The sequence below is a fragment of the Rhinatrema bivittatum genome, chromosome 4 (genome assembly GCF_901001135.1).
Source record: "Rhinatrema bivittatum chromosome 4, aRhiBiv1.1, whole genome shotgun sequence".
Lineage (NCBI taxonomy): Eukaryota > Metazoa > Chordata > Amphibia > Gymnophiona > Rhinatrematidae > Rhinatrema > Rhinatrema bivittatum.
The window spans coordinates 358,425,990-358,447,331 of NC_042618.1; the positions used below are offsets into that span (position 1 = coordinate 358,425,990).

Genomic DNA, 21,342 nt, shown 5'->3' on the forward strand with positions numbered 1-21,342 from the left:
AGTATCCTTGATTTGTTGTGGGAAAACTGCCCTTTCAGTAATGGGTGTTGCTGTTGGTCTTGCGTCAGCCCCATGAGTATTTACAAAATACCTGGCCTTGGTGGTGGTGCAACTCTGCAGACTGGAAGTGCATGTTTTCCTATATCTGGATGACTGGCTGGTCAAGAGCATGTCTCAGGCAGGGGCTACCATGTCCATGTGCTTGACCATTCGGGTGTTGAAGTCACTAAGGTTCATTCTCAACTACCCAAAGTCCCGTCTCAGCCCATCACTTCAATTGGACTTCATAGGAGCACTGTTAGACACAGCTCAGGCCAAGGCCTTTCTGCCTCACCTGACACCTTGATGACCATCATGGCAGAGATCCAACAGATCCTGCATGTGTCAGCCTGGCACATGTTGAGGTTATTGGATCATATGGCTGCAACAGTCCATGTCACTCCCTTGGCATGCTTACCCATCCGCAGATTCTAATAGACCCTGAGGTTGCAGTGGTGCCAGGCCACTCAGAGCCTCCAGGATTGAATCCTAGTCACCCCGTCTCACCTGGTGGCGATTACTTTCAAATCTGGAACTGGGTATCTCATTTCAAAGTCCCCTACCCAAATTGTTCTAACCATAGATGCCTTCACCCTGGGGTGGGGAGCTCATGTAGATGGGCTCAGCACTCAGGGTCTCTGGTTCGCCCAGGTCCGCTCTTATCAAATCAACTTCCTGGAGCTTTGGGCGATCAGATACTCGCTAAGGGCTTTCAGAGATTGGTTGACCAACAATGTTGTCCTGATACACACCAGTAACCAAGTAGCTATGTGGTATGTCAACAAGCAGGGAGGCACAGGATCTTAGTTTCTTTGTCAGGAAGCGGTCCAGATCTCGTCATGGGCCCTGTCTCATGGGATGGTGCTCAGCGCCAGTATCAGGCCAGGAAGGAGATGTGGTAGTGGACAGGCTGTGTCGAGCCTTCAGACCCCACAAGTGGTCCCTGGACCCTGGAGGTAGAGAATCGGATATTCCACCTCTGGGGGAGCCCAGATGTAGATCTGTTAGTGTTCCCCTGCAACAGGAAGGTGCCTCATTTCTACTCCCTGTACAGGTCAAGTGGCAAACCAGCCTTGGATGCCCTCACCTGTCATTGGGGCAAGGGTCTTCTGTATGTGTATCTTCTGATTCCCTTAGTGGTGAGAATTGTTTGAAGCTTCACAATTATAGGGGGACTATGATCCTCATAGCTTTTCATTGGCTGAGTCAGGTCTGGTTTCCACTCCTACAGGAGTTGTTCATCTAGAGCCGATCAGTTTGGGGACTCTCCCAGATCTCATCATGCAAGATCAAGGCAGGCTGCGGCATGCCAACCTCTAGGCCCTGCGCTCACAACCTGAATGTTGAGAGGTTAATCCGGCAGCCACTTGATCTTTCAGAGGATGTGTCTCTTGTCCTGGTAGCTTTTAGAAAGCTTTCCACTACAAAGTCCTATGGACTGAAATGGAGGTTTTCCATGTGATGTGAGCAGAAGGCCCTAGATCTGTTCTCCTGCCTCACACAAAAACTGCTTGACTACCTTCCACATCAGTCGGAGGCTGGCTTAAAGACCAACTCTTTTAGAGTTTTTCTCAGTGCAGTTAGCGCATTCTACCAAGGTTTAGATGGTTTGCCCATCTCTGTACTGCCTATAGTTGTGCGTTTCATGCAGGACCTACTTCAACTGAAGCCTCCCCTAAGGCCTCCTGTTGTATCTCGGGAGCTCAATGTGGGGTTAGCTCAGCTGATGAAAGCTCCTTTTGGGACCTGAATTACCTGACCTGGGAGGTCATATTTTTGGTGGCGGTCAGCGAGCTCCAGGCCTCCGTGACTTATCCACCTTATACTAAACTTTATCATGACAGGGTGATATTGTGTATGCATCCTAAGTTCCTGTCTAAGGTGGTGATGGATTTCCATCTTATCCAGTCATTCGTCCTGCCAGGATTCTATCCCAGGCCCCATTCACACCAAGGCGAGTGAGCACTGCTCAGTTTGGACTGCAAGCAAGTCTTAGCCTTCTATCTGGATTGGACAGAACCCAGTAGACCGTCCATCCAACTTTTTATTTCTTCTGACAGGCATAGGTTGGGAGTTGCCGTTGCCAAACAGACACTATCCAATTGGCTAGCAGATTGCATCTTTCTGTTATGCCCAGGTGGGATTGCATCTTGGGGGTCATGTTAAGGCTTATTCTGACAGACCCTTGGCTGCGTCAGAGGCCCACTTGTGAACAGTTCCCGTGGAGGAGATCTGCAAGGCTGCGATGTGGAGTTCTCTTCACACATTCACATTCCATTGCTGTCTGGATAGGGATGGCAGACGAGGCAGTAGGTTCTGCCAGTCTGTCCTTCGGAACCTGTTTAAGGTGTAGAACCCAACTTTCCTGCCTAGGGCCTGTTTGGGTTCAAGCTGTCTCCCCCTCAGTTACCAAAAGCACCGGTGATAGTGGTGTGCCCATTTTGGCACCTGGTTAGGTATCTGGTCCCCTTTTGGGTTGGGGAGCAGCCTGTACCTGTAACTGATGTTCCTTGAGGTCAGCAGGATGTTAGTTGTCATGAAACCTGCCCACCACACCGTGGAATTGGGTTTCTTTTATTTTTTTTTTTTAAATTATAATCATAATATTACAAGACTGGAGAAGGACCCCGTGTGGACACATGATATAGGGCATGCTGGGCATGCTCAGTGTGCCTAGTCAAAGTTCTAGAAAGTTTGACATATGTTTTCCACATTGAGGGTCCATCTGATGTCACCCATATATGAGGACTAACATCCTACTGTCCTCAGAGAACACCTGTTACAGGTAAGCAACTCTGCTTTTCCTAGCGTGTAGCAGATGGACTCAAAACAAATGGGTATTGTGTGCTCGTGCTAGCAGTTGGAGACTGATCTGACGTCAGCACGGGTACATATACCCCCACAGGAAGTGTAGCTATTCAGTAATTTCCGTCTCCAAAGCAGTTTGGAGCTACCCCATGCTCGCTGAGCGTGTTTCCAAATTCTAACGACTAAATTCATAGAAGAAACCTACTGAAGACGAGCCCCGCACTCCTGTGGTGATACCAGGCGGTCACTCACCCAGTTGAGTTTCCCGAGCTGACTTCCGTGGTCCCTCGGAGGTAAGAGCCTCGGTCCGGTGGCCGGTTCGCAGCAGGGACCCAGCCCCCGAGTGAGAAGGGCTCGGGTGCGGCTTGGCCCCCGAGCGAGACGAGTTCGGGCGCGGCCTAGAGGCAGCCTCGGTCCCGGTGTGGACTTGGCCCCCGAGCGAGACGAGTTCGGGCGCGGCCTAGAGGCAGCGGGTGCACTTCCTTAAGCGCGGCGGTGAAGGTATTCCCCTCTCCCCCCGCAGCCAGAGACCGCCCGGGTCGCAGCCGGGAAGCGCCGAAGACAAGGTAAGGCGTACATCTTTACTTGGTCTCCGAGGAAGTGTGGACTAATTGGGCCTGCCTACGAGGCCGCCCGCCTGGGATGTCGCCATTTTGCCTGCCTACTCATCTTTTCCAATTAAGTGCACTTTGCTTGCTAAGCGCTCGCGATAGGCGCACGTTGTTCGCGCATGCGGTAGGCGCACGTTCGCGCACGCGGTAGGCGCATCTTGTTAGCGCACGCGGTAGGCGCATCTTGTTAGCGCTCGCGGTAGGCGCACGTTGTTAGCGCACGCTACTAGGATACGCGCACTTTCTAAGACGCCCGTATATAGGCGCACATTGATAAGACGCCCGTTCTAGGCGCATGCTGTTAAGCGCACGTATTAGGCGCACATCGTTGGGCGACGCCACATTTCAGGCGAATGGAGCATAAGAAAGCCCATGCGTCCGCAGAGCCGGCACCTCCAGAGTCAGGCATGAACGCTCTAAGCCTCTGCTCAGCATGCAACCTCAGAGCCACACAGAGCGAGGAAGCAGACTCCCTATGTGCCCAATGTGAGGAAGCCATGGGAGTTCCAGGACAAGACCGGTCCCAGCCCAGCGGTTCCTCAGGGACCACACCGGACTTCGCAGGCCGCGGCGAGCAGCCAGGGAACCCGAGAGACCTGGTGCCCCTGCGGCCAGATCCGGCTTCGCTTTCCTGGGTGGAATTATTTAAGGGGATTCACGCCTTTGTCCAGATGCAGTCTGCTCCTCGAATGGGTCCTCCCGTTCCGGCTGATCCGGTCCCTGGACCCTCGAGACCTAGGCACAGCCACTCACCACCCGACAGCCCCACTTATGGGGATTCGGATTATTCCCAGGTAAGTGAGGAGCCCCCCGAGGAGGGTGCACTTCCCTCGGAGATAGAACCATATCGGACCATGAGACGCTTCTTTCGGAAAGAAGATCTGCCAGGCCTGGTCTCACAATGCTTATCGGAGCTGGCTATTCCGGGCCAGGACACCCCAGGATACCCTATAAAGAACCCCCTGCTAGAGGGCCTGCGCCAAACGGCTCACCATTTTCCCCTACTACTAGCAGCACAGCAGCTAATCGAGCTGGAATGGAAGGCACTGGAGGCCTCATTCAAAGGGGGTCGGGCCTTGTTGGGCATGTACCCTCTGGATCCGGCGTCCAAGGAGCTGCTGGCATGCCCCAGGGTAGACGCCATAGTTAGCGCAATTGTGAAGCGCACCACCATTCCGGTGGAGGGGGGAGCGGCCCTCAAGGATACGCATGACCGACGCATGGACACCATTCTGAAACAAGCTTTTGAGGTAGCAGCCATGTCCCTTCGAATCGCGACTTGCTGCACCGTGGTGACGCGCTCCTGTTTATCACAGGCAAGAAACAACACCCCGGGAGAAGACATGGAATCAGCTCTCGCATTTCTCACTGACGCAGCCTCCGACCTCGTCCGTACGGCATTCAAGGGAGTGTCCTCCTCAGTGGCAGCCAGGAGACAGCTTTGGCTACGCAATTGGGAGGCCGACGCGTCCTCCAAGACACGACTGACAAGAATGCCCTTTAAGGGTTCCCTACTATTTGGCAGCGACCTCGAGAACTGGGCTACTAAATGGGGTGCCTCTCCATTACCCCATCTACCAGAAGACAGGTCGAGGAGGAGCCAGCGTTCTGTTTCTAGACCAGCCAGAGGTAGAACCTCGCAACGCTTCAACCCCTACAGGTCTCGCTATCAAGCACCTCGTTCTCAGGCCAGGAACCAGCCCTTTCGGGCTAAGCACACCAAGAAGAGAACCGGCCCGGGTTCTGGCCCCGGCCGTAAACCACAATGACAATCAGCCGACCCATCCGAGGGTAGCAGCCATAGGGGGCAGGCTAACCCTCTTCTACCGCAGGTGGGTCGAGATCACTTCGGACCAGTGGGTCCTCGCCATCATCCGGGAAGGATATTACCTGGATTTCTTTCGGCTTCCGCCAAACAAGTGTGTGGAATCTCCTTGTTCGCCACTCAAGACAGTGGCACTAGAAGTGACCTTACAGAGGCTCCTGGCCCTAAAAGTCATAATCCCAGTACCTGCGGAAGAGGTAACTTCTGGGCATTATTCCATTTATTTCATAGTACCCAAGAAGGAGGGCACCTTCAGGCCCGTCCTGGACCTCAAGTCAGTCAATCGACACCTACGGGTCCCCAGCTTTCGCATGGAAACTCTACGGTCTGTCAAGAATTCAGTACAGCCAGGGGAGTTTCTCACCTCCCTAGATCTGTCGGAAACCTACCCGCATATCCCAATCCATCGGGATCACCAGCGCTATTTACGCTTCAAAGTCCTGAATCAGCACTTCCAGTTCCGGGCTTTACCCTTCGGGTTAGCCACCGCGCCGCGGATCTTTACCAAGGTAATAGTAGTAGTGGCGGCGGCACTCAGGAAGGAAGGAATCCTCGTCCATCCCTACCTGGACGATTGGCTGATCAGGGCAAAGTCACTGGAGGAGAGTCATCGGGCAACCAACAGAGTTATAGCTCTTCTGGAAAGCTTAGGATGGGTAGTCAACATAAAGAAGAGTTCCCTACAGCCATCCCAGTTGCTGGAATACCTAGGGGTCCAATTCGACACCCAAGACGACAAGGTCAGTCTGACCTCCAAGAGACAGTCCAAACTCCGGAATCATCTGCAGGTCCTGCTGAGCGCCAGCCGGCCCACAGCTCGGGATTATCTACAAGTCCTCGGCCTCATGGCATCCACTCTGGAAGTGGTGCCTTGGGCACGGGCTCATATGAGACCATTGCAACGCGCCCTTCTATCTCGATGGAGTCCATGATCGCAGAACTACACCATACGCCTACCTCTGTCGGCCAGAGTGCGGAATCAGCTACGGTGGTGGTTACGGCCCGGCCACATAAGCCGGGGGTCAAGAATGTCCTCCCCAACCTGGATTCTGCTCACCATAGATGCCAGCCTGAACGGATGGGGAGCACATTGCGAGGAACTCACCGCCCAAGGGCGGTGGACCAGAGAAGAGTCAAGGTGGAACATCAACCAACTAGAGGCACGGGCAGTCAGGCTAGCGTGCCTGCGATTTGCCCACAGACTTCGCGACAGAGTGGTCAGAGTGATGTCAGACAATGCCACCACGGTGGCATACATCAATCGTCAGGGCGGAACCAGAAGCCAACAAGTGTCCCTAGAAATAGCTCCCCTGATGATTTGGGCGGAAGCAAATCTCCAGGACATTTCCACCGTCCACATTGCCGGGAAGGACAACACATTGGCAGACTTCCTCAGCAGAGAAAGCCTAAACCCGGGGGAGTGGCAGCTGTCACCCACAGTTTTTCAGATAATTGTGGATCGATGGGGGACGCCAGCCATGGACCTATTAGCGGACAGGTCCAACGCTCAAGTTCCCAGATATTTCAGCCGCAGGCGGGATCCTCGGGCTCAAGGGATCGATGCCCTGGTACAACCGTGGCCTCAGGGGATCCTGCTATACGCCTTTCCTCCATGGCCTCTGCTGGGCGCCATTGTTCACAGGATTCAGAGACACATAGGCCTAGTTCTTCTAGTGGCCCCGGACTGGCCAAGAAGACCCTGGTGTAGGCAGACATGAGAAGGGAACCCTCTACCCCTGCCTCCACACAGGGACCTGCTGTGGCAAGGATCCGGCTCAATTCTCTCTTACGGTCTGGCCATTGAGAGGGCTCGACTGAAGAAACGGGGATACTCTGAGCCGGTTATAGATACACTCCTCCGAGCACGCAAATTCTCCACATCACTAACATATATCAGGATCTGGAGAGTTTTTGAAGCTTGGTGCGACTCTCACGGCACCAATTCACATACCGCGAAGATTCCTATCATTTTGGACTTCCTACAAGATGGACTTCAGAAGGGTCTGTCCCTCAGCTCCATCAAGGTTCAGGTAGCAGCGCTGTCTTGCTACGGTCCCAGGAGTGACGGCAACTCCATTGCCAAACACCCAGACGTTTCACGCTTCCTGAAAGGAGTTAAACACATTCGCCTGCCACTGAAGTGGCCAGTGCCCTTGTGGAACCTCAACCTAGTATTGGAATTTCTAGCAGGATCCGCCTTCAGGCCCCTTCGAGGCCTGTCCCTCCGTTTGCTAACCTTGAAGATGGTGTTCTTGCTGGCTGTGTGTTCAGCATGCCGCATCTCAGAGCTACAAGCACTATCCTGTCGTGATCCATTCCTCAGAATCACTCCAGAGGCCATCCATCTTCGTACAGTTCCCTCCTTTTTACCCAAAGTGGTCTCTCACTTTCACCTCAACCAAACCATATCCTTGCCTACCACGGAAGGTTTGAAGAAGTCGGAGGAAGGTCGAATGCTACGCCATCTCGATATCGGCAGACAGCTGTCCAGATACCTGGAAATGTCTGAAGCAGTACGAAAGACGGACCACCTGTTCGTCCTGCACAGCGGGAAGAAGCAAGGGGAAGCAGCCTCACGGCCAACCATTGCCCGCTGGATTAAAGAAGTTATCAAGGCAGCCTACGTAAAGGCAGGAAAACCACCATCTCTACAGGTCAAGGCTAATTCTACCAGAGCACAATCAGCCTCTTGGGCAGAAGCTAAGCTGCTGTCGCCTGCAGAGATATGCAAAGCGGCGACGTGGTCCTCCCTCCATACCTTCTCCAGATTCTACCGTCTGGACGTCCAGGCCAGGGAGGACACAGCATTTGCGAGGGCGATCCTACACGGTCCTCGGTCAGCCTCCCGCCCAGTCTGGGAGTAGCTTTTGTACATCCCATTTGTTTTGAGTCCATCTGCTACACGCTAGGAAATGTTGAGATTACTTACCTGATAATCTCCTTTTCCTTAGTGTATGCAGATGGACTCAGCATCCCGCCCGGCTGCTGGTATACATGGGGATTCGCCGACTCACGGTAAGCCATGTTTTGCTTATAATAGGGCTTCCACCCTGCCGGGTGTCGACGCCTTCCGGTTGAGAACACTGGCGGTCTCCAGCTACCATCAATTGGTCAGGGTAATCCTGTTGATTAATCGATCGGTCAGTCACACATATATCCATAAAGCTTTTGCTAGGAAGATTACTGTATAGCTACACTTCCTGTGGGGGTATATGTACCCGTGCTGACGTCAGATCCGTCTCCAACTGCTAGCACGAGCACACAATACCCATTTGTTTTGAGTCCATCTGCATACACTAAGGAAAAGGAGATTATCAGGTAAGTAATCTCAACATTATTCAGCTTGTGGAAAAATGATAATGAAGGGGACATGTAATAGCGTATACAAAATTATGAAATATATAGAAAAATTCTCAGTTCAAGAACCAGGGCCACTTGGTAGAACTGTCACATGAAGGGTTAAAACAAAAGGAAATACTTTACATGGTGTGTAGCCAATGTATAGAACTTATTGCCAAATGGTTTTGTGGTGGCAAATAGTTAACTGGATGTAAAGAAGGAATTAGACAGTTTTATGGAAAATTCGATCACATGCTCTTTAATATTGCCCTGGATTCAATGCTGCTGTGATTATTAGAAGCTGGAAGGGAATGATGGTGGCTGGCAACCTCTACACATACCATGCTTGCACTCAGATAGGATTCTAGACTAAGTGGATCTTCAGTCTGACATAATTTGGCAGTTCTGTTCTCCTCCACCCATTTTTCCTCGCCCTAGTCTCTTCTTGTATTTCTCTCTTCTTAACAAAACTTTAGGGAGCCAGTCTAAAAAATAGGTAGCAGTAAAATATAGCAAGTTACAAAAAAAGATTGCTGTTTCCCAGGGTATTTTTGGGTCAAATTGCTGGCTAACATTACACGACTCATCTGTTTACATTTTTTTTTTGTGAAGAGTAAAGTAATTCAATTTGATGGTGTCTCATAGTGTTTAATTTAAAGAACACTGACTTAATTGCATTTTAAACTTTAAGCTCCGAAATCTATTTGTCAGAGGTATCAAGTCTTATTTGTTGATGTGAACTGAACTTGAATTCCTTTTGTTTCAGGTTTTATACTTTGCTGGTGCTTTCTACAGCCCTTTTTGGGAAGCCACCTTTCAAGAATGTAATTGTAAATGGTCTAGTTCTGGCCAGGTGGGTACTGATAACTGCATTACATTAGTATTGCTTTGTTTCATTTCTGGAATGAGAGTTCAGAACTGATCATGTGTGAGACTGTTTCATAACATTCCACTTACTTTGCTTACATTATCATCTTTATCATCATTTATTTATCAGATGCCTTTCCATCCAAAACTCCTAAGGTGACTTACAACATATGTTAATAATACAAACAATATAACAAACAGTAAACAAAAATAAAATCAAGCATAAAATATCATATCCATAAAAAAAAACAAAAAGCTCCTTGAATAATTGATCACTTCAAAATATTCACAACACCCTGGGTCTAAAGTGGAGAAGCCTAATTAAAACAAGTTTTGAGACTTCTTAAAAAGCTGCAGATTTGACACACATCTCAGCTGCTTTGGGAGCAAATTCCAAAAGCGTGCCCCCCTATATGAAAGCATGCTGATGACGTCCAGTCAAAAGTGCTAACTTAATAGAAGGGGTAACTAACAACCCTTCTGAGACTGATCTTAAGGTCTGTGGAAGGCAGTGATGTTCCAACCAATCTTCTAAATAATTAAGGCCAAATTGTTATATTTTAATTGTAATTAGTTGGCCTTGACTTGCAGACACAAATTAAATGTCAGAATTCCAGCAATTCAAGAGCTGAGGTACATTTGCAAAGCTATGCTGTACTTTGTTGCCTGTATTTAAGAAAATATGAAGTACCATGCTGGGTCAGACCAAAGGTCCATTGAGACCATTATCCTGTCCCTAAAAATAGATTTTCTTGTTGCATGCTCTCTAAGACAAGTGGTGGGTCTCTGAATCACCTGGTTAATTGTTCATGGACTTTTTCTTCAATGAACTTGTCCAAACCCTTTTTAAACCAGTTGCCCTGATCACATCCTGGTGCAACAAATTCCACAGCTTGTTAATCAGGGATATTGCCTTGGTACTCGGGTAACATTTCCTTAGATTGTAGAGAGGTTAAATCTTCAGAGGTCGAGTCATTTTAAGACAAAAGGAGTAGAAAACGGACACTCTCTACAGAAAACCAGTATATATTTGTCCTTTTCTTCGTTCTTTTGTTACTAGAATGAGACAAATTCATAGTCACTTGTGTACTCTTAACTTTAACTTCAGGATGCCTAATGTCTGGAAAATGAAGGCCTGCAAGTCTGCACTGAAGACTAAGCTTCTTTTAGTTATTAGTGTCTTTGAGTTTCAGGTAGTGTTCTGTGTGTCCTGATACAGCACTTGAAAAAAAAAAATTATAAATGTAAAAATGTTGCATGTTAGTCAGAAACGAGCAATTTTCCATATGAAACAGCATCTGCTACTTGTGTCAAACTGCCTACCCAAGTTGCTGGTCGCTAAATTTGTATAGAGTGAAAGCAAGCTGGAGCTAGTTGTCAGAGTTCTAAATGAAAGTGATGTCTTCATCAGATTTTGATGATAGCATAATAGGAATACGGTGTGAATCACAGGTTAATTGAGGATTAATTGATGTTGTAATTTTGGTATTTTCTTTACCTGTCCCATATGATTTAGTCAATAAAGTTTTTTGGGTATGTACACATGTCCCCCTGATACAGACTGAAATAATTTGTGTTTTTGGGCATGAGTTTTATTTTTGTTTGTTCCTTTTTTGCAAGGGGATTAGATTTTGTTTAGCCCTACTGAACTCTACCCTGCCTGTGCTAATTATAATTCTGGAAAAGAGCCAAATTTAGTCAGGCTAAACATTCCTCCCCCAATTTTAGTCAGGCTAAACATTCCTCCCCCCACACATTCCTCCCCCAAATGTCTCCTTTTCTCTCTTACCTTTAGGAAGAGAAAGACTTGTATTCAGAATTATTTATTATAAATCTTTTATTAACAATATGAAAATTATTACAAGTCAACACCCCTTGTTACTGTTTTCTTCACCAGGCTCTTGTTCTTGTGACTGGTGTCAAGTTCTCACCTACCTGGAATTAGAACTACAATGAAAACAGTTAAAGTTTTCAATAATAGAATTTAATTTTTAAAAATGACCTGTAAAACTAAAAATTCCTGTGTTAACTTCATTCATAGAATGAAGTGAGGAGTTTCTTTTTTTTTTTTCAGTTTATACTTTATTGAAAATTTTTTATGTTCCAACATAATTCCAGAGTAAATAAAAGAAATCTTGTTATACAACACCAATATTATTCAAATAAAATAACCAAAATCAAAAATATTGTTGAACAAGACAAAATAACTGGGGGATCACAATATATTCATATTATATCCACACGAATCAAAAAGGAGAGAACCAGTGCAATGTTTCTTTTGGCCTGACATTAAGATGTGTTAAAGCTCTATTAGGCTCAGATTTATCTGCAAGAAATGTCTCCAAATGTAAGGGGTCTGAGAATATAAATTTGTTACCCTGAAAATTTATATAACACTTAGCAGGAAACTTTAGAAAAAAAGTTGCCCCAATTTCTAGGGTTTTACTTTTCAGAGCAAGGAATTGTCTACGAGGAACCTGTGTAGGCCTCGAGACATCAGGAAACAAATATACTCTTTGCCCACAAAAGGAGCGATCTTTATTCCTGAAAAACTTCTCAAATACTTGATCTTTCTCCCTCTCAAGAGAGAAAGAAACAAATAAAGTAGTTCTTTTATTAATAATATCAAGTGATTCCTCCAAAAAGGAGGAAATCCCTGGACTCCTCTCCATTTCTCCATCTTGTGATGTTCTAGATTGTAGGGGAAAATAAAAAATCTTAGATATTATTGGGATTTTCTCAGCATCATATGAAAGATTTTCTATCAGGAACTTCCTAAACATTTCATATGGGGACAGAAGCCTTGCAATTGGAAAATTAACCAAACGTAAGTTCTTAATACGTAAAATATTTTCCACATTTTCTATCTCTGAATGCAGTGCTAAACTGTCCACTATATGCATACTTTCAGCATTTTGTACATTTTGCATATTTCCATTTATAGATTTTACAGCTGTTTCTACCTCAACCAATCTTTTTCCATGTTCTTCTATCGAACTCTTGTTAACATTAACCAGAGAAGTAAGCGATTCATTTACTTGCAAGACACTAGAGACTAACCTAACTAACATTTTCCACAAGTCTCTCAGCGTAATGTCTGGTGGCTCTCTCAAGCTCAACAGACGTTTACTAGGCACTCGTGGTGTAGGTCCCTCTCCAGTTCTAAGAGATATTCCATCAAAAGAATTTTCAGGGAGAGAACCATCTCCGTCTCCCTTACTCATACTTATCTGACTGTCCTCGAGAGACCTTTCATCCAGAAGAGCTCCTGGAGGTTGTGGAGGTGTAGTCGGGCCCCTGCCCAGACTCAGAGACACTTCTAGAGTGGCACTTTCACAGTCCGTCTTTGGCATTATCTTTATGTGGGCATCCATCGGTCCGATGTTATTTGGAGCTGGAGAGGAGGTGTAGACTTTAGCCTTACGTTTCCTACCCATATATTCAAAGTCAATTTTCAAGAGAGAAAAATTTAAGGCTATGTCTATCTAAGGCGATCAAAGCCGCGCGCGCCAGCAGCGCGCCGCTCAACCGCGAGTTTTCAAGCTTACCGCGGGCCTGCTCCGATGTCAGCCAACTCGCCTCAGCTGTTCCTCCTTCTTGGCGGCTCTCTTTGGGTTGGCTCAGCAGGTATACGAGTTTGGGCGCTCACTCTCCTCTCTCTCGATCCCCACACCTCGCTGCTCAACCGCGGGTTTTCAAGCTTCCTACAGGCCTGCTCCGATGACGTCAGCCAACTCGCCTCAGCTGTTCCTCCTTCTCGGCGGCTCTCTTTGGGTTGGCTCAGCAGGTATACGAGTTTGGGTGCTCACTCTCCTCTCTCTCGATCCCCCGAAGTGAGGAGTTTCTAATAGTGTTGCAAGAATAAAGGTTGCAGGAGAGGGAGTTTTATTACCCTAGTGCGAGGCAGCATTCTCTTCTGAGGCCAAATCTGGCCTGAGAGCCATTTGTACAGGCTGAAGTCCTGAGATAATACTGCTGTCACAAGCCAGTTTGCATTGCACTTCCATGCCTTCCCCTGCTCCTCTGAAACAGGATGTGTCCTAGAGCCGGTTAGTAAGCTGTTAGTAAGGCAGCCATTGCATGCTTATCTTCCCTATAGTGTGATTTCTCCTGCTCCCCTCCTTGCTATTTGTGTGGAAGTGAAGGAGGGAAGTTGAATTATACACCTATGGTTTTCCTCCCTCCAACCTAAACACACCACAGGAATGCCCTTTTTTCCCCCTTCTAAAAGTACATGCGCTATAGAAGCTTGGCATACTTTTAGCTACATTTTTAGAGGGCAAATCTCAGTCTGGTTATTTTTCCTGTGAAAATTCCAAGAGCTTGTAGTAATCAGAACACAAGATACTGTATGTGTGCATGTATGTATAAATGTGTGTGTATGTATCTCTCTCTCTCTCTCTCTCTCTCTCTCTCTCTCTCTCTCAAGAAAGTACAGAAGATTGTGTGATACTGTGTCTTGTAGGGCATGAAATTTTAAGGTTCAACTTCTCTAAATGCCATGCCCCCTCCCCCTACCCAAAGAAAAAAGTACACTGATCTGTGTATATGTAGGATGCATGCAAGTTGCTGACAATGGTACCTTCTTTCATTGGCCTTCTCCTCTACAGTTCTTGATCTCCAGTATGTGTCTTCTTGAACTTATTCTTCTGTTCTCTACCCACTGCCCTCTCCTTGGCCGCCTTCTGCAGCACTTTTTCTCTCTGTGGTGTGGTGGAGGTAGGGAGAAGGAGAAATAATTGCTCTGCTACCATCCTTCTTTGGGTCCTAGGGAAGAGATTGCTTGGACTCTGCACTTAGGGATATGTATGAAAAAACTTTTTCTGTTTAATTTACTGAACCAAAATAAACATTACATTAACCCTCTCCCCCATTTAAAAAAAAAAACAAAACAAAAAAAAAACAAAAAACTAAACCGTTATCTCCACATCCCTGGACCACACCCATTTTGTGGGGATCTCTGATATAGAAAGGGGCAAGAGTGATCCCTAGTCCTTGTTTGGAAATGGTGCTGACCTCGGGGCTGGCCAGCACCATTTTCCAGCTGACCTCTGACAGGATAGGAGTGACTGGATTGCTTCTACATCAGAGACTCCCATGGAAAGGGGTAAGTGTGTTCTAGGGGGCAGGGTAGGCTTTGGGGAAGGTAGGATGGAGACATTTTTTGAATTTTTTCTTCTTTTTTTTTCATTGATTTTCTCAAACAGATCGATACAGTACAGTGCGCTCCGGCGCGCACTGTTAACCCGCCACTGGATGGGCGTTTTCCCTTACCTCTTAGTAAGGTGCTGAAAACGCGCGTCCAATCCGCCGAACCTAATAGCACCTGCAAGGTGCAAATGCATGTTGATGGCCCTATTAGGTATTCCCACGTGATACAGAAAGTAAAATGTGCAGCCAAGCTGCACATTTTACTTTCAGAAATTAGCGCCTACCCAAAAGTAGGCGCTAATTTCTTCGGGCACTGGGAAAGTGCACAGAAAAGCAGTAAAAACTGCTTTTCTGTGCACCCTCTGACTTAATATCATGGCGATATTAAGTTTGAGGTCCCGGAACTTTCCAAAAGTAAAAAAAAATAAAAATAAAATTTGAAGTCTGCCGGCGGCTGTCGGGTTGAAAACCGGACGCTCAATTTTATCGGCGTCCGGTTTCCAAGCCCGTAGCTGTCAGCGGGCTCGAGAACTGATGCCGGCAAAATTGAGCGTCGGCTGTCAAACCCGCTGACAGCCGCCACTCCGATCCAAAAAGAGGCGCTAGGGACGCGCTAGTGTCCCTAGCGCCTCCTTTTGACCATTTTTATCGCCGGGCCTCATTTAAATACAGAATTGCGCGCACAGAAGAGTGGTCTGTGCGCGCGCCGGGAGAGCGGGCGAATGCCCGCTCTCCCGCGGACTTTATTGAATCAGCCCGAAAGAAAGGTAGATGAGAATTTCTTTTTTCCAATTTCATTTTTTAATGAAGTGTGAGTGGCATGTCACATTTTCATTTTGTTTTAAAAATGAATACATACCCTTACTGCACTGCTGTTCTGGCCCCTTCTTTGGCCTATGCCTGTCTTTCTCTTGAGCCAATGGATGTTTGAGAGTTTGGGGGCTTTTTCAGTTGCAGGTAACTTTTCTGTTACCAAGTGACCAGAAACATTATGCACTTGTGTATTGTGCCAATTCACAAGTTTCTTTATGCAATGAAACTTGCATATTTTCTCCAAGCTCAGCTGTGGTGCTTTAATCATCCCCTCAGGAAATACATGGTAAACATTTGGCAATTATATTGCTGCTGCTGTTACAAATCACATATGTGATTTGTAACAGCAAATCACATATGTTTTGAATATGGAATCACATATGTTTGAATATGGATTTTCCTGTATCACCATTTGTGGCAGCCATTGCATGCTTTCCTTTAGAACTATTTTCCTGGGATCACTTTTACTTTGACTTTGTCAGCTCCCTTGAATCCTGCTGTATACATTTATATATTTTTAAGCATTGCAGAATGATGAATCAAACACATTTTTTAATATCTGATTACTTGGGTTTTATAGATTTCAGTTTTCATTTGTTTTTATTGTGTTTTTAATTAGATTTTATAATTATGAATGTTTTAAAATTTAAAGCGCTCTGAGCTTCGGCATAGAGCGATATAGAAATGCTGATAAAGACATTGCTTTATGTTTATTTACAAATGCTTCTATTCTGCTGATCTCAAATCTTGCTCTTAGCAGATCACCATAGAAAAATATATACAGTACAATCATAAGACATAAACATGTTTCATAAAATAAGATGAAGACTAAAACCACCACCACTACCACCAACAAGAAAGTCTAATCTCTGAAGGCTCCATCTAAGATAATAACTGAGAAATAAGAAATAAAGAACTCTATTAAATATTCATGAAGCTCAAAAGCCTGCTTTTAATGAATTGTGATTTGCAGAACAGCTTTGGTTTTCTCATCCTCTGCTGTTGCTCAGTCTGCCTTTTATAACTTAGGACAATTAGATGACTGGAGTTTCTTTACTAAGAAGGTGTTAGGTTAATTGCTCAATCATTTGTGTTGTCACAGACTTTTGCAATGCTTCATATGTTGGCTTATCAAAGAACTCCATACATGTACTTCAATTAGTGCAAAATGCTACTGTCTGGGTTCTAGCAAATGTAAAAGTACAAGATGGCATTTCTCCTGTATTTAAGCAGCTATATTGGTTGTGAATTCAACAAAGAGCACAGTTTAAAATCTTGACGATAGTTCATAGAATTTTTTATGCAAAAAATATTTCATGCTTGAGTAGTGTTATATTTCTGGCCACTCATTTAAGTCAGTTGATCAGGTCTGTGCCGTCATGTGATTCCTCCTTACAGGAAGCTCACTCTAGAGCTTTTTTGATTATGGCTTCAACACTCTTAAAAATTAAGAAGTCTGATAGATTATTTGAAATTTAGAAAGAAGTTAAAAGCTCTTTTTTTATAAAGCAGGCGTTTGAATAAAAAATTGTTATTGTACTGTTCACTTTTTTTTTTGTATTTTTAAAAAAGTGTTTGTTACAATGTTTTAATTATGAATGTTACCCTGTAATCTGCACTGAACAATGGGGTTTAGAGAATACAGAATATAAGAATTTGTAAATTAAAATAATAGTACAGAAACACTACTTGGCACTGCTGGGATTTGTGTTGTAGTCAGTGCAGTGGCTTAAAACTCCATTCTTTCGCTGGACACTAATTAGTGTCTCAGACTTGGAATATGAAAGAGGATTAGTGAAATGTGCCACTGGAACTGCAAATTGGTAGAAGTCTTGTGTAAACTTTAATGTCAAACTTTGTAGTTACGGTTCCAAAGAGCTTATTCTCCTTTTATACTTCCCTAGTAAAGCATTCAAAGTCATCATATTTTTTCTAATGGAAGTTTTACTTTTACTTATTTTGTCTGTTCCCTTCAATTTTGACATTTTTGACAGATGTCTGTCAAGGCAAATGTGAGAACCTTACTTCATTATTACTTCAATGTTTCTCTTGAGTTGGTCATCAGGTGGCACTCTAAGATAAGTGTCTAACATAGCAGACTCCTGGTAGCTATAAATGTTGCTTTTGAAGCATTCATGCCCCTGTAGGCCAGAGGAGAGCACCATCTTGAGTTGGGAATCAAAGCCAATTCTACTGATTGATAGAATACTGTGCAGCACTATTACAAAATACTTGAGCTAACCAACAGTTACTGTAATGCTTTTGCATGCATTTCAATTTATTACATCTTGTAAATTTGTGGTGATAGGTAGTCAATTCCATATTCAGCTGTTGTGCAGCCTGCCCCCCAAAATGGATTTGTATAGGAGCTCTCAGTTCAAGATCATTCTTACGGTCAGATAGAAATAAAATGAACATTATGTACATTGATCATGTCTCTCTTTATGTATTTTTATGCAGTGATGGCCAAAAAATGAGTAAACGCAAGAAGAACTATCCAGATCCAGTACAAATAGTAAACAACTATGGTGCTGATGCATTAAGGTACATTTTATGATCATTTTAATAGTAAGCTTTCTCTGCTACAATACTGAAGTCAAATTCTCACAGTGTAGGCCTTGGAATTTATGGCATCACTGTGTATGTTTGCTTTATTTAGCACTGTGTATTGTAAATACAGTAAATTTTAGAACCTTGTAGCATTTAGTGAAACATTCTGATCTAGTACCAATGATTTATAAACAGCAATTGAACCAAACTGTTTGCAGTAGTTCAAGCACAAAATCAATTTTTTTCTCTGCAGTTTTTCTGAAACTAAAAGTCCATGTTATGTTTTGTAACCTTGCTACTGCAGTATTTAATTTTTTTAAATTAAATCTGTTGCACTTTAAAAAAAATAATAATTTAAAGAGCAGTCTGTTACATAATCTCGCCTTTTGTGGTAAAAACAGTCTGAAATGTTGGTATTTGAACTACCACTGCTTTGCTGGCACACAAATGATAATTGTAAATATGTGGGCAGCTAGCCATCATTGCTACAGTATTGTTTTTTAGGTATTTCTCCTGTCATGTGTTCATGCCACTAATGCTTTAATGCATGCAATATGGCTTAGTTGTCACTGTGGCAAGAAGCCTCAAACCACATACAAAACTACTGCACTATCGGGTAGATTTTAAAAAATTGCTTGTTCGCGTACTTTTGTTTGCGCACCAGGCGCAAACAAAAGTACGCTGGATTTTATAAGATACGCGTGTAGCCGCGCGTATCTTATAAAATCCAGGATCGGCGCGTGCAAGGCTGCCGATTTTGGGCAGCCTGCGCGCGCCGAGCCGCGCAGCCTGCCTCCGTTCCCTCCGAGGCCGCTCCGAAATCGGAGCGGCCTCGGAGGGAACTTTCTTCGCCCTCCCCATACCTTCCCCTCCCTTCCCCTACCTAACCCACCCCCCCCCCCCACCTTTATCCATGGATTTACGCCTGCTGGAGGCAGACGTAAATCCGTGCGCGCCAGCGGGCTGCTAGCGCGCCGAGACCCGACCCGGGGGCTGTTCCGGAGGGCGCGGCCATGCCCCGGAATGCCCCCGGGCCGGCACCATGCCCCCAGGCCCGCCCCCAAACGCCGTGCCCCCCAAACGCGGCGTCACTCGGCGACGCCCCCGACACGCCCCTTTTCAGAAACCCCGGGACTTACGCGAGTCCCGGGGCTCTGCGCGCGCCGGCGGCCTATGCAAAATAGGTGCGCCGGCGCGGGAGGGCCCTGCTCGCGTAAATCCGGCCTGATTTACGCGAGCAGGGGGTTTAAAATCCGCCCCTATGTGTTTGAGTATTTTATCTGAGACTAGTGCACTTTTTCACGTTAAAGAAATAATTTATGATTTTTGTATGTGGGTGTATCTCCATATCTCACTTAGCGGTGAATTTTAAAAGCAAGGCATGTACCAAAACTGGCTGGCGGCCACCAAGTGGATTTTAAAAGCCACTAGTGTATGCTTGTATCTCCCAGTAAGTTGCAAAAAAGGGACTTGGGCTGGACATGTGCATTCTGGGACTTTAACATGAAATGCGAGTATAAGTATTTATGTTCACAAGTGTGCTCCAGGGTCCCCTGCCAGTATATCTTTACTACTGCTATGGATGGTGTGTAAGTAATAAAATCCCGCTGACTAGACTATAAAGGTTGGTGCTAACAGGGTAAAAGGGAGGCTACTAAACTAGGGGGGTTAGAAAGTCCTATCCCTTACCTAGGTGAACTAGGAACTACCTGGGGAAACTGGTAATTGCATTGGCACGTGTCTACTAAAATCCCTCCATTTTGCGCGATAGGTGGCACCTGTGCGCACATGCGCATGGCAATATTTTATACCATATGTGCATACACACATGAATGTTATAAAATGGCAGAGTCCGTTGATGCGAACCGGCATTCGTGCGTACATGTGCCCATTGCGCGCCAGTATCAGTTAGTCCCTCTGTCTAATAGTTACATTGTAGTGCTAATTCAGGATCCTTCTCACATTGACATGTTCACATGACCTTGCTCTCTTCTTCTCTCCCTTCCCCTCTCTCTGATCTGTCACTATTTCTGGTGCTGATTGTGCTCTACTCATAGGTCAATGTATGCATTAGTCTGCGTCTCGTTTTAATGCATCTATCACCCGGCCTTCTGTGGAATAAATTGTCCCATACAATTGCCTACCTTCAAATGAGATCTCAGAACTCATGTTTTTTGAACTTGGCTTCCCATAACATAGGCATGCCACATTCCATCTCACCTTGGGATACCCCGACCCCAGATCTAAAATTCTTTCTACAGAATTAACATGGACACCATCTCTAGTGATAGTGGAAATACTAGCCACAGCTTTATTCATCATTCTATACATTTTCTCCCAACCAGACTAGTGTCCATTTTAAACACTGCTTGTTCCTTCTTCCATTGTTTCCTGACCTAATTTGAAAGGGAATTGCTGCCTGTTTTTTTTTCCTTCTGATATTCATATCCACCACTCCTTTTAAAGCCCTGACCATTACATCCACCCCTCAAGGAGAGTGAAGAGATCTGGTAGCTATGTTGTTAAGCCATCCACCCAACTTTTTCAAGGATTGCATAATTATTTTGTATTAGCAGTGTACCTGCAAATATTGCTGTAAGATACCCTGTATTAGGGAGCTATATAAATGCTATATAAATAAATTACTACAAGAGAATTTTACTTACAAGCTGTACAGTTGAATAAATATATAATCAATATTTGTGACCATCATATATTGCATCAAGGTCTGCATTACTTTTTCAATGGCTTATGTCCAACAAGATGTGCTTAGGTATAATCATTAGTCATATGGAAAAAGGCAATGTTTCTCAATGTGAAAGACATTTTTTTGATTTTTTTTTTTGGTCAATAAAATGTAGAAGGATTGATTAAAAGATACATTTAAATAAGAACAGGAAAACCGTGAAACTATAGAATAGTAGAAAATCATTTGAAATATTAGTTTGTTTTCCCTAAGCTTATATTGTCTTATGTATTGCTCTAACTAAATTGCACATAATCATGCAAACTAATCCTGCTTTAGCTGACCCAAGCTTCTTTCTAAGTAAACACACTCCTCGTTACTCAGGTCACTGCCAAATGAGTGTCTGAATCTATTTTACAGTTTTAATTTTTCATTACAAGGGCATTAGCTCCTACAGCTGAACCTCTGATTGCATCATTGAGGACTCAGCTCCCAGCATGTATAGCAGTATCCTAGCAATGCAATGTGGAAAATGCGCCATTTGCATTTGGTAATTAATTTTTATGGCATGAGGTGGCAGAGGGATAAATTGAATGCAGAGGGAAGAAAATTGCAGTATTAATAGAATATTTAAGCCAGCATGAAGTGAATAA

General features: G+C 45.1%; 1 protein-coding gene across 2 annotated transcripts in view; it reads left to right on the top strand.

Annotated features, from left to right (window-relative positions):
* The window catches only part of IARS (isoleucyl-tRNA synthetase), a 600,554-nt gene that overhangs the window by 229,233 nt on the left and 349,979 nt on the right, over positions 1-21,342 (top strand). For both annotated transcript variants that reach the window (XM_029600767.1, XM_029600766.1), the window contains exons 17-18: positions 9,389-9,475; positions 17,914-17,997. In XM_029600767.1, the coding sequence (XP_029456627.1) occupies positions 9,389-9,475; positions 17,914-17,997 (171 nt within the window). The remainder of the gene's footprint in view (positions 1-9,388; positions 9,476-17,913; positions 17,998-21,342) is intronic.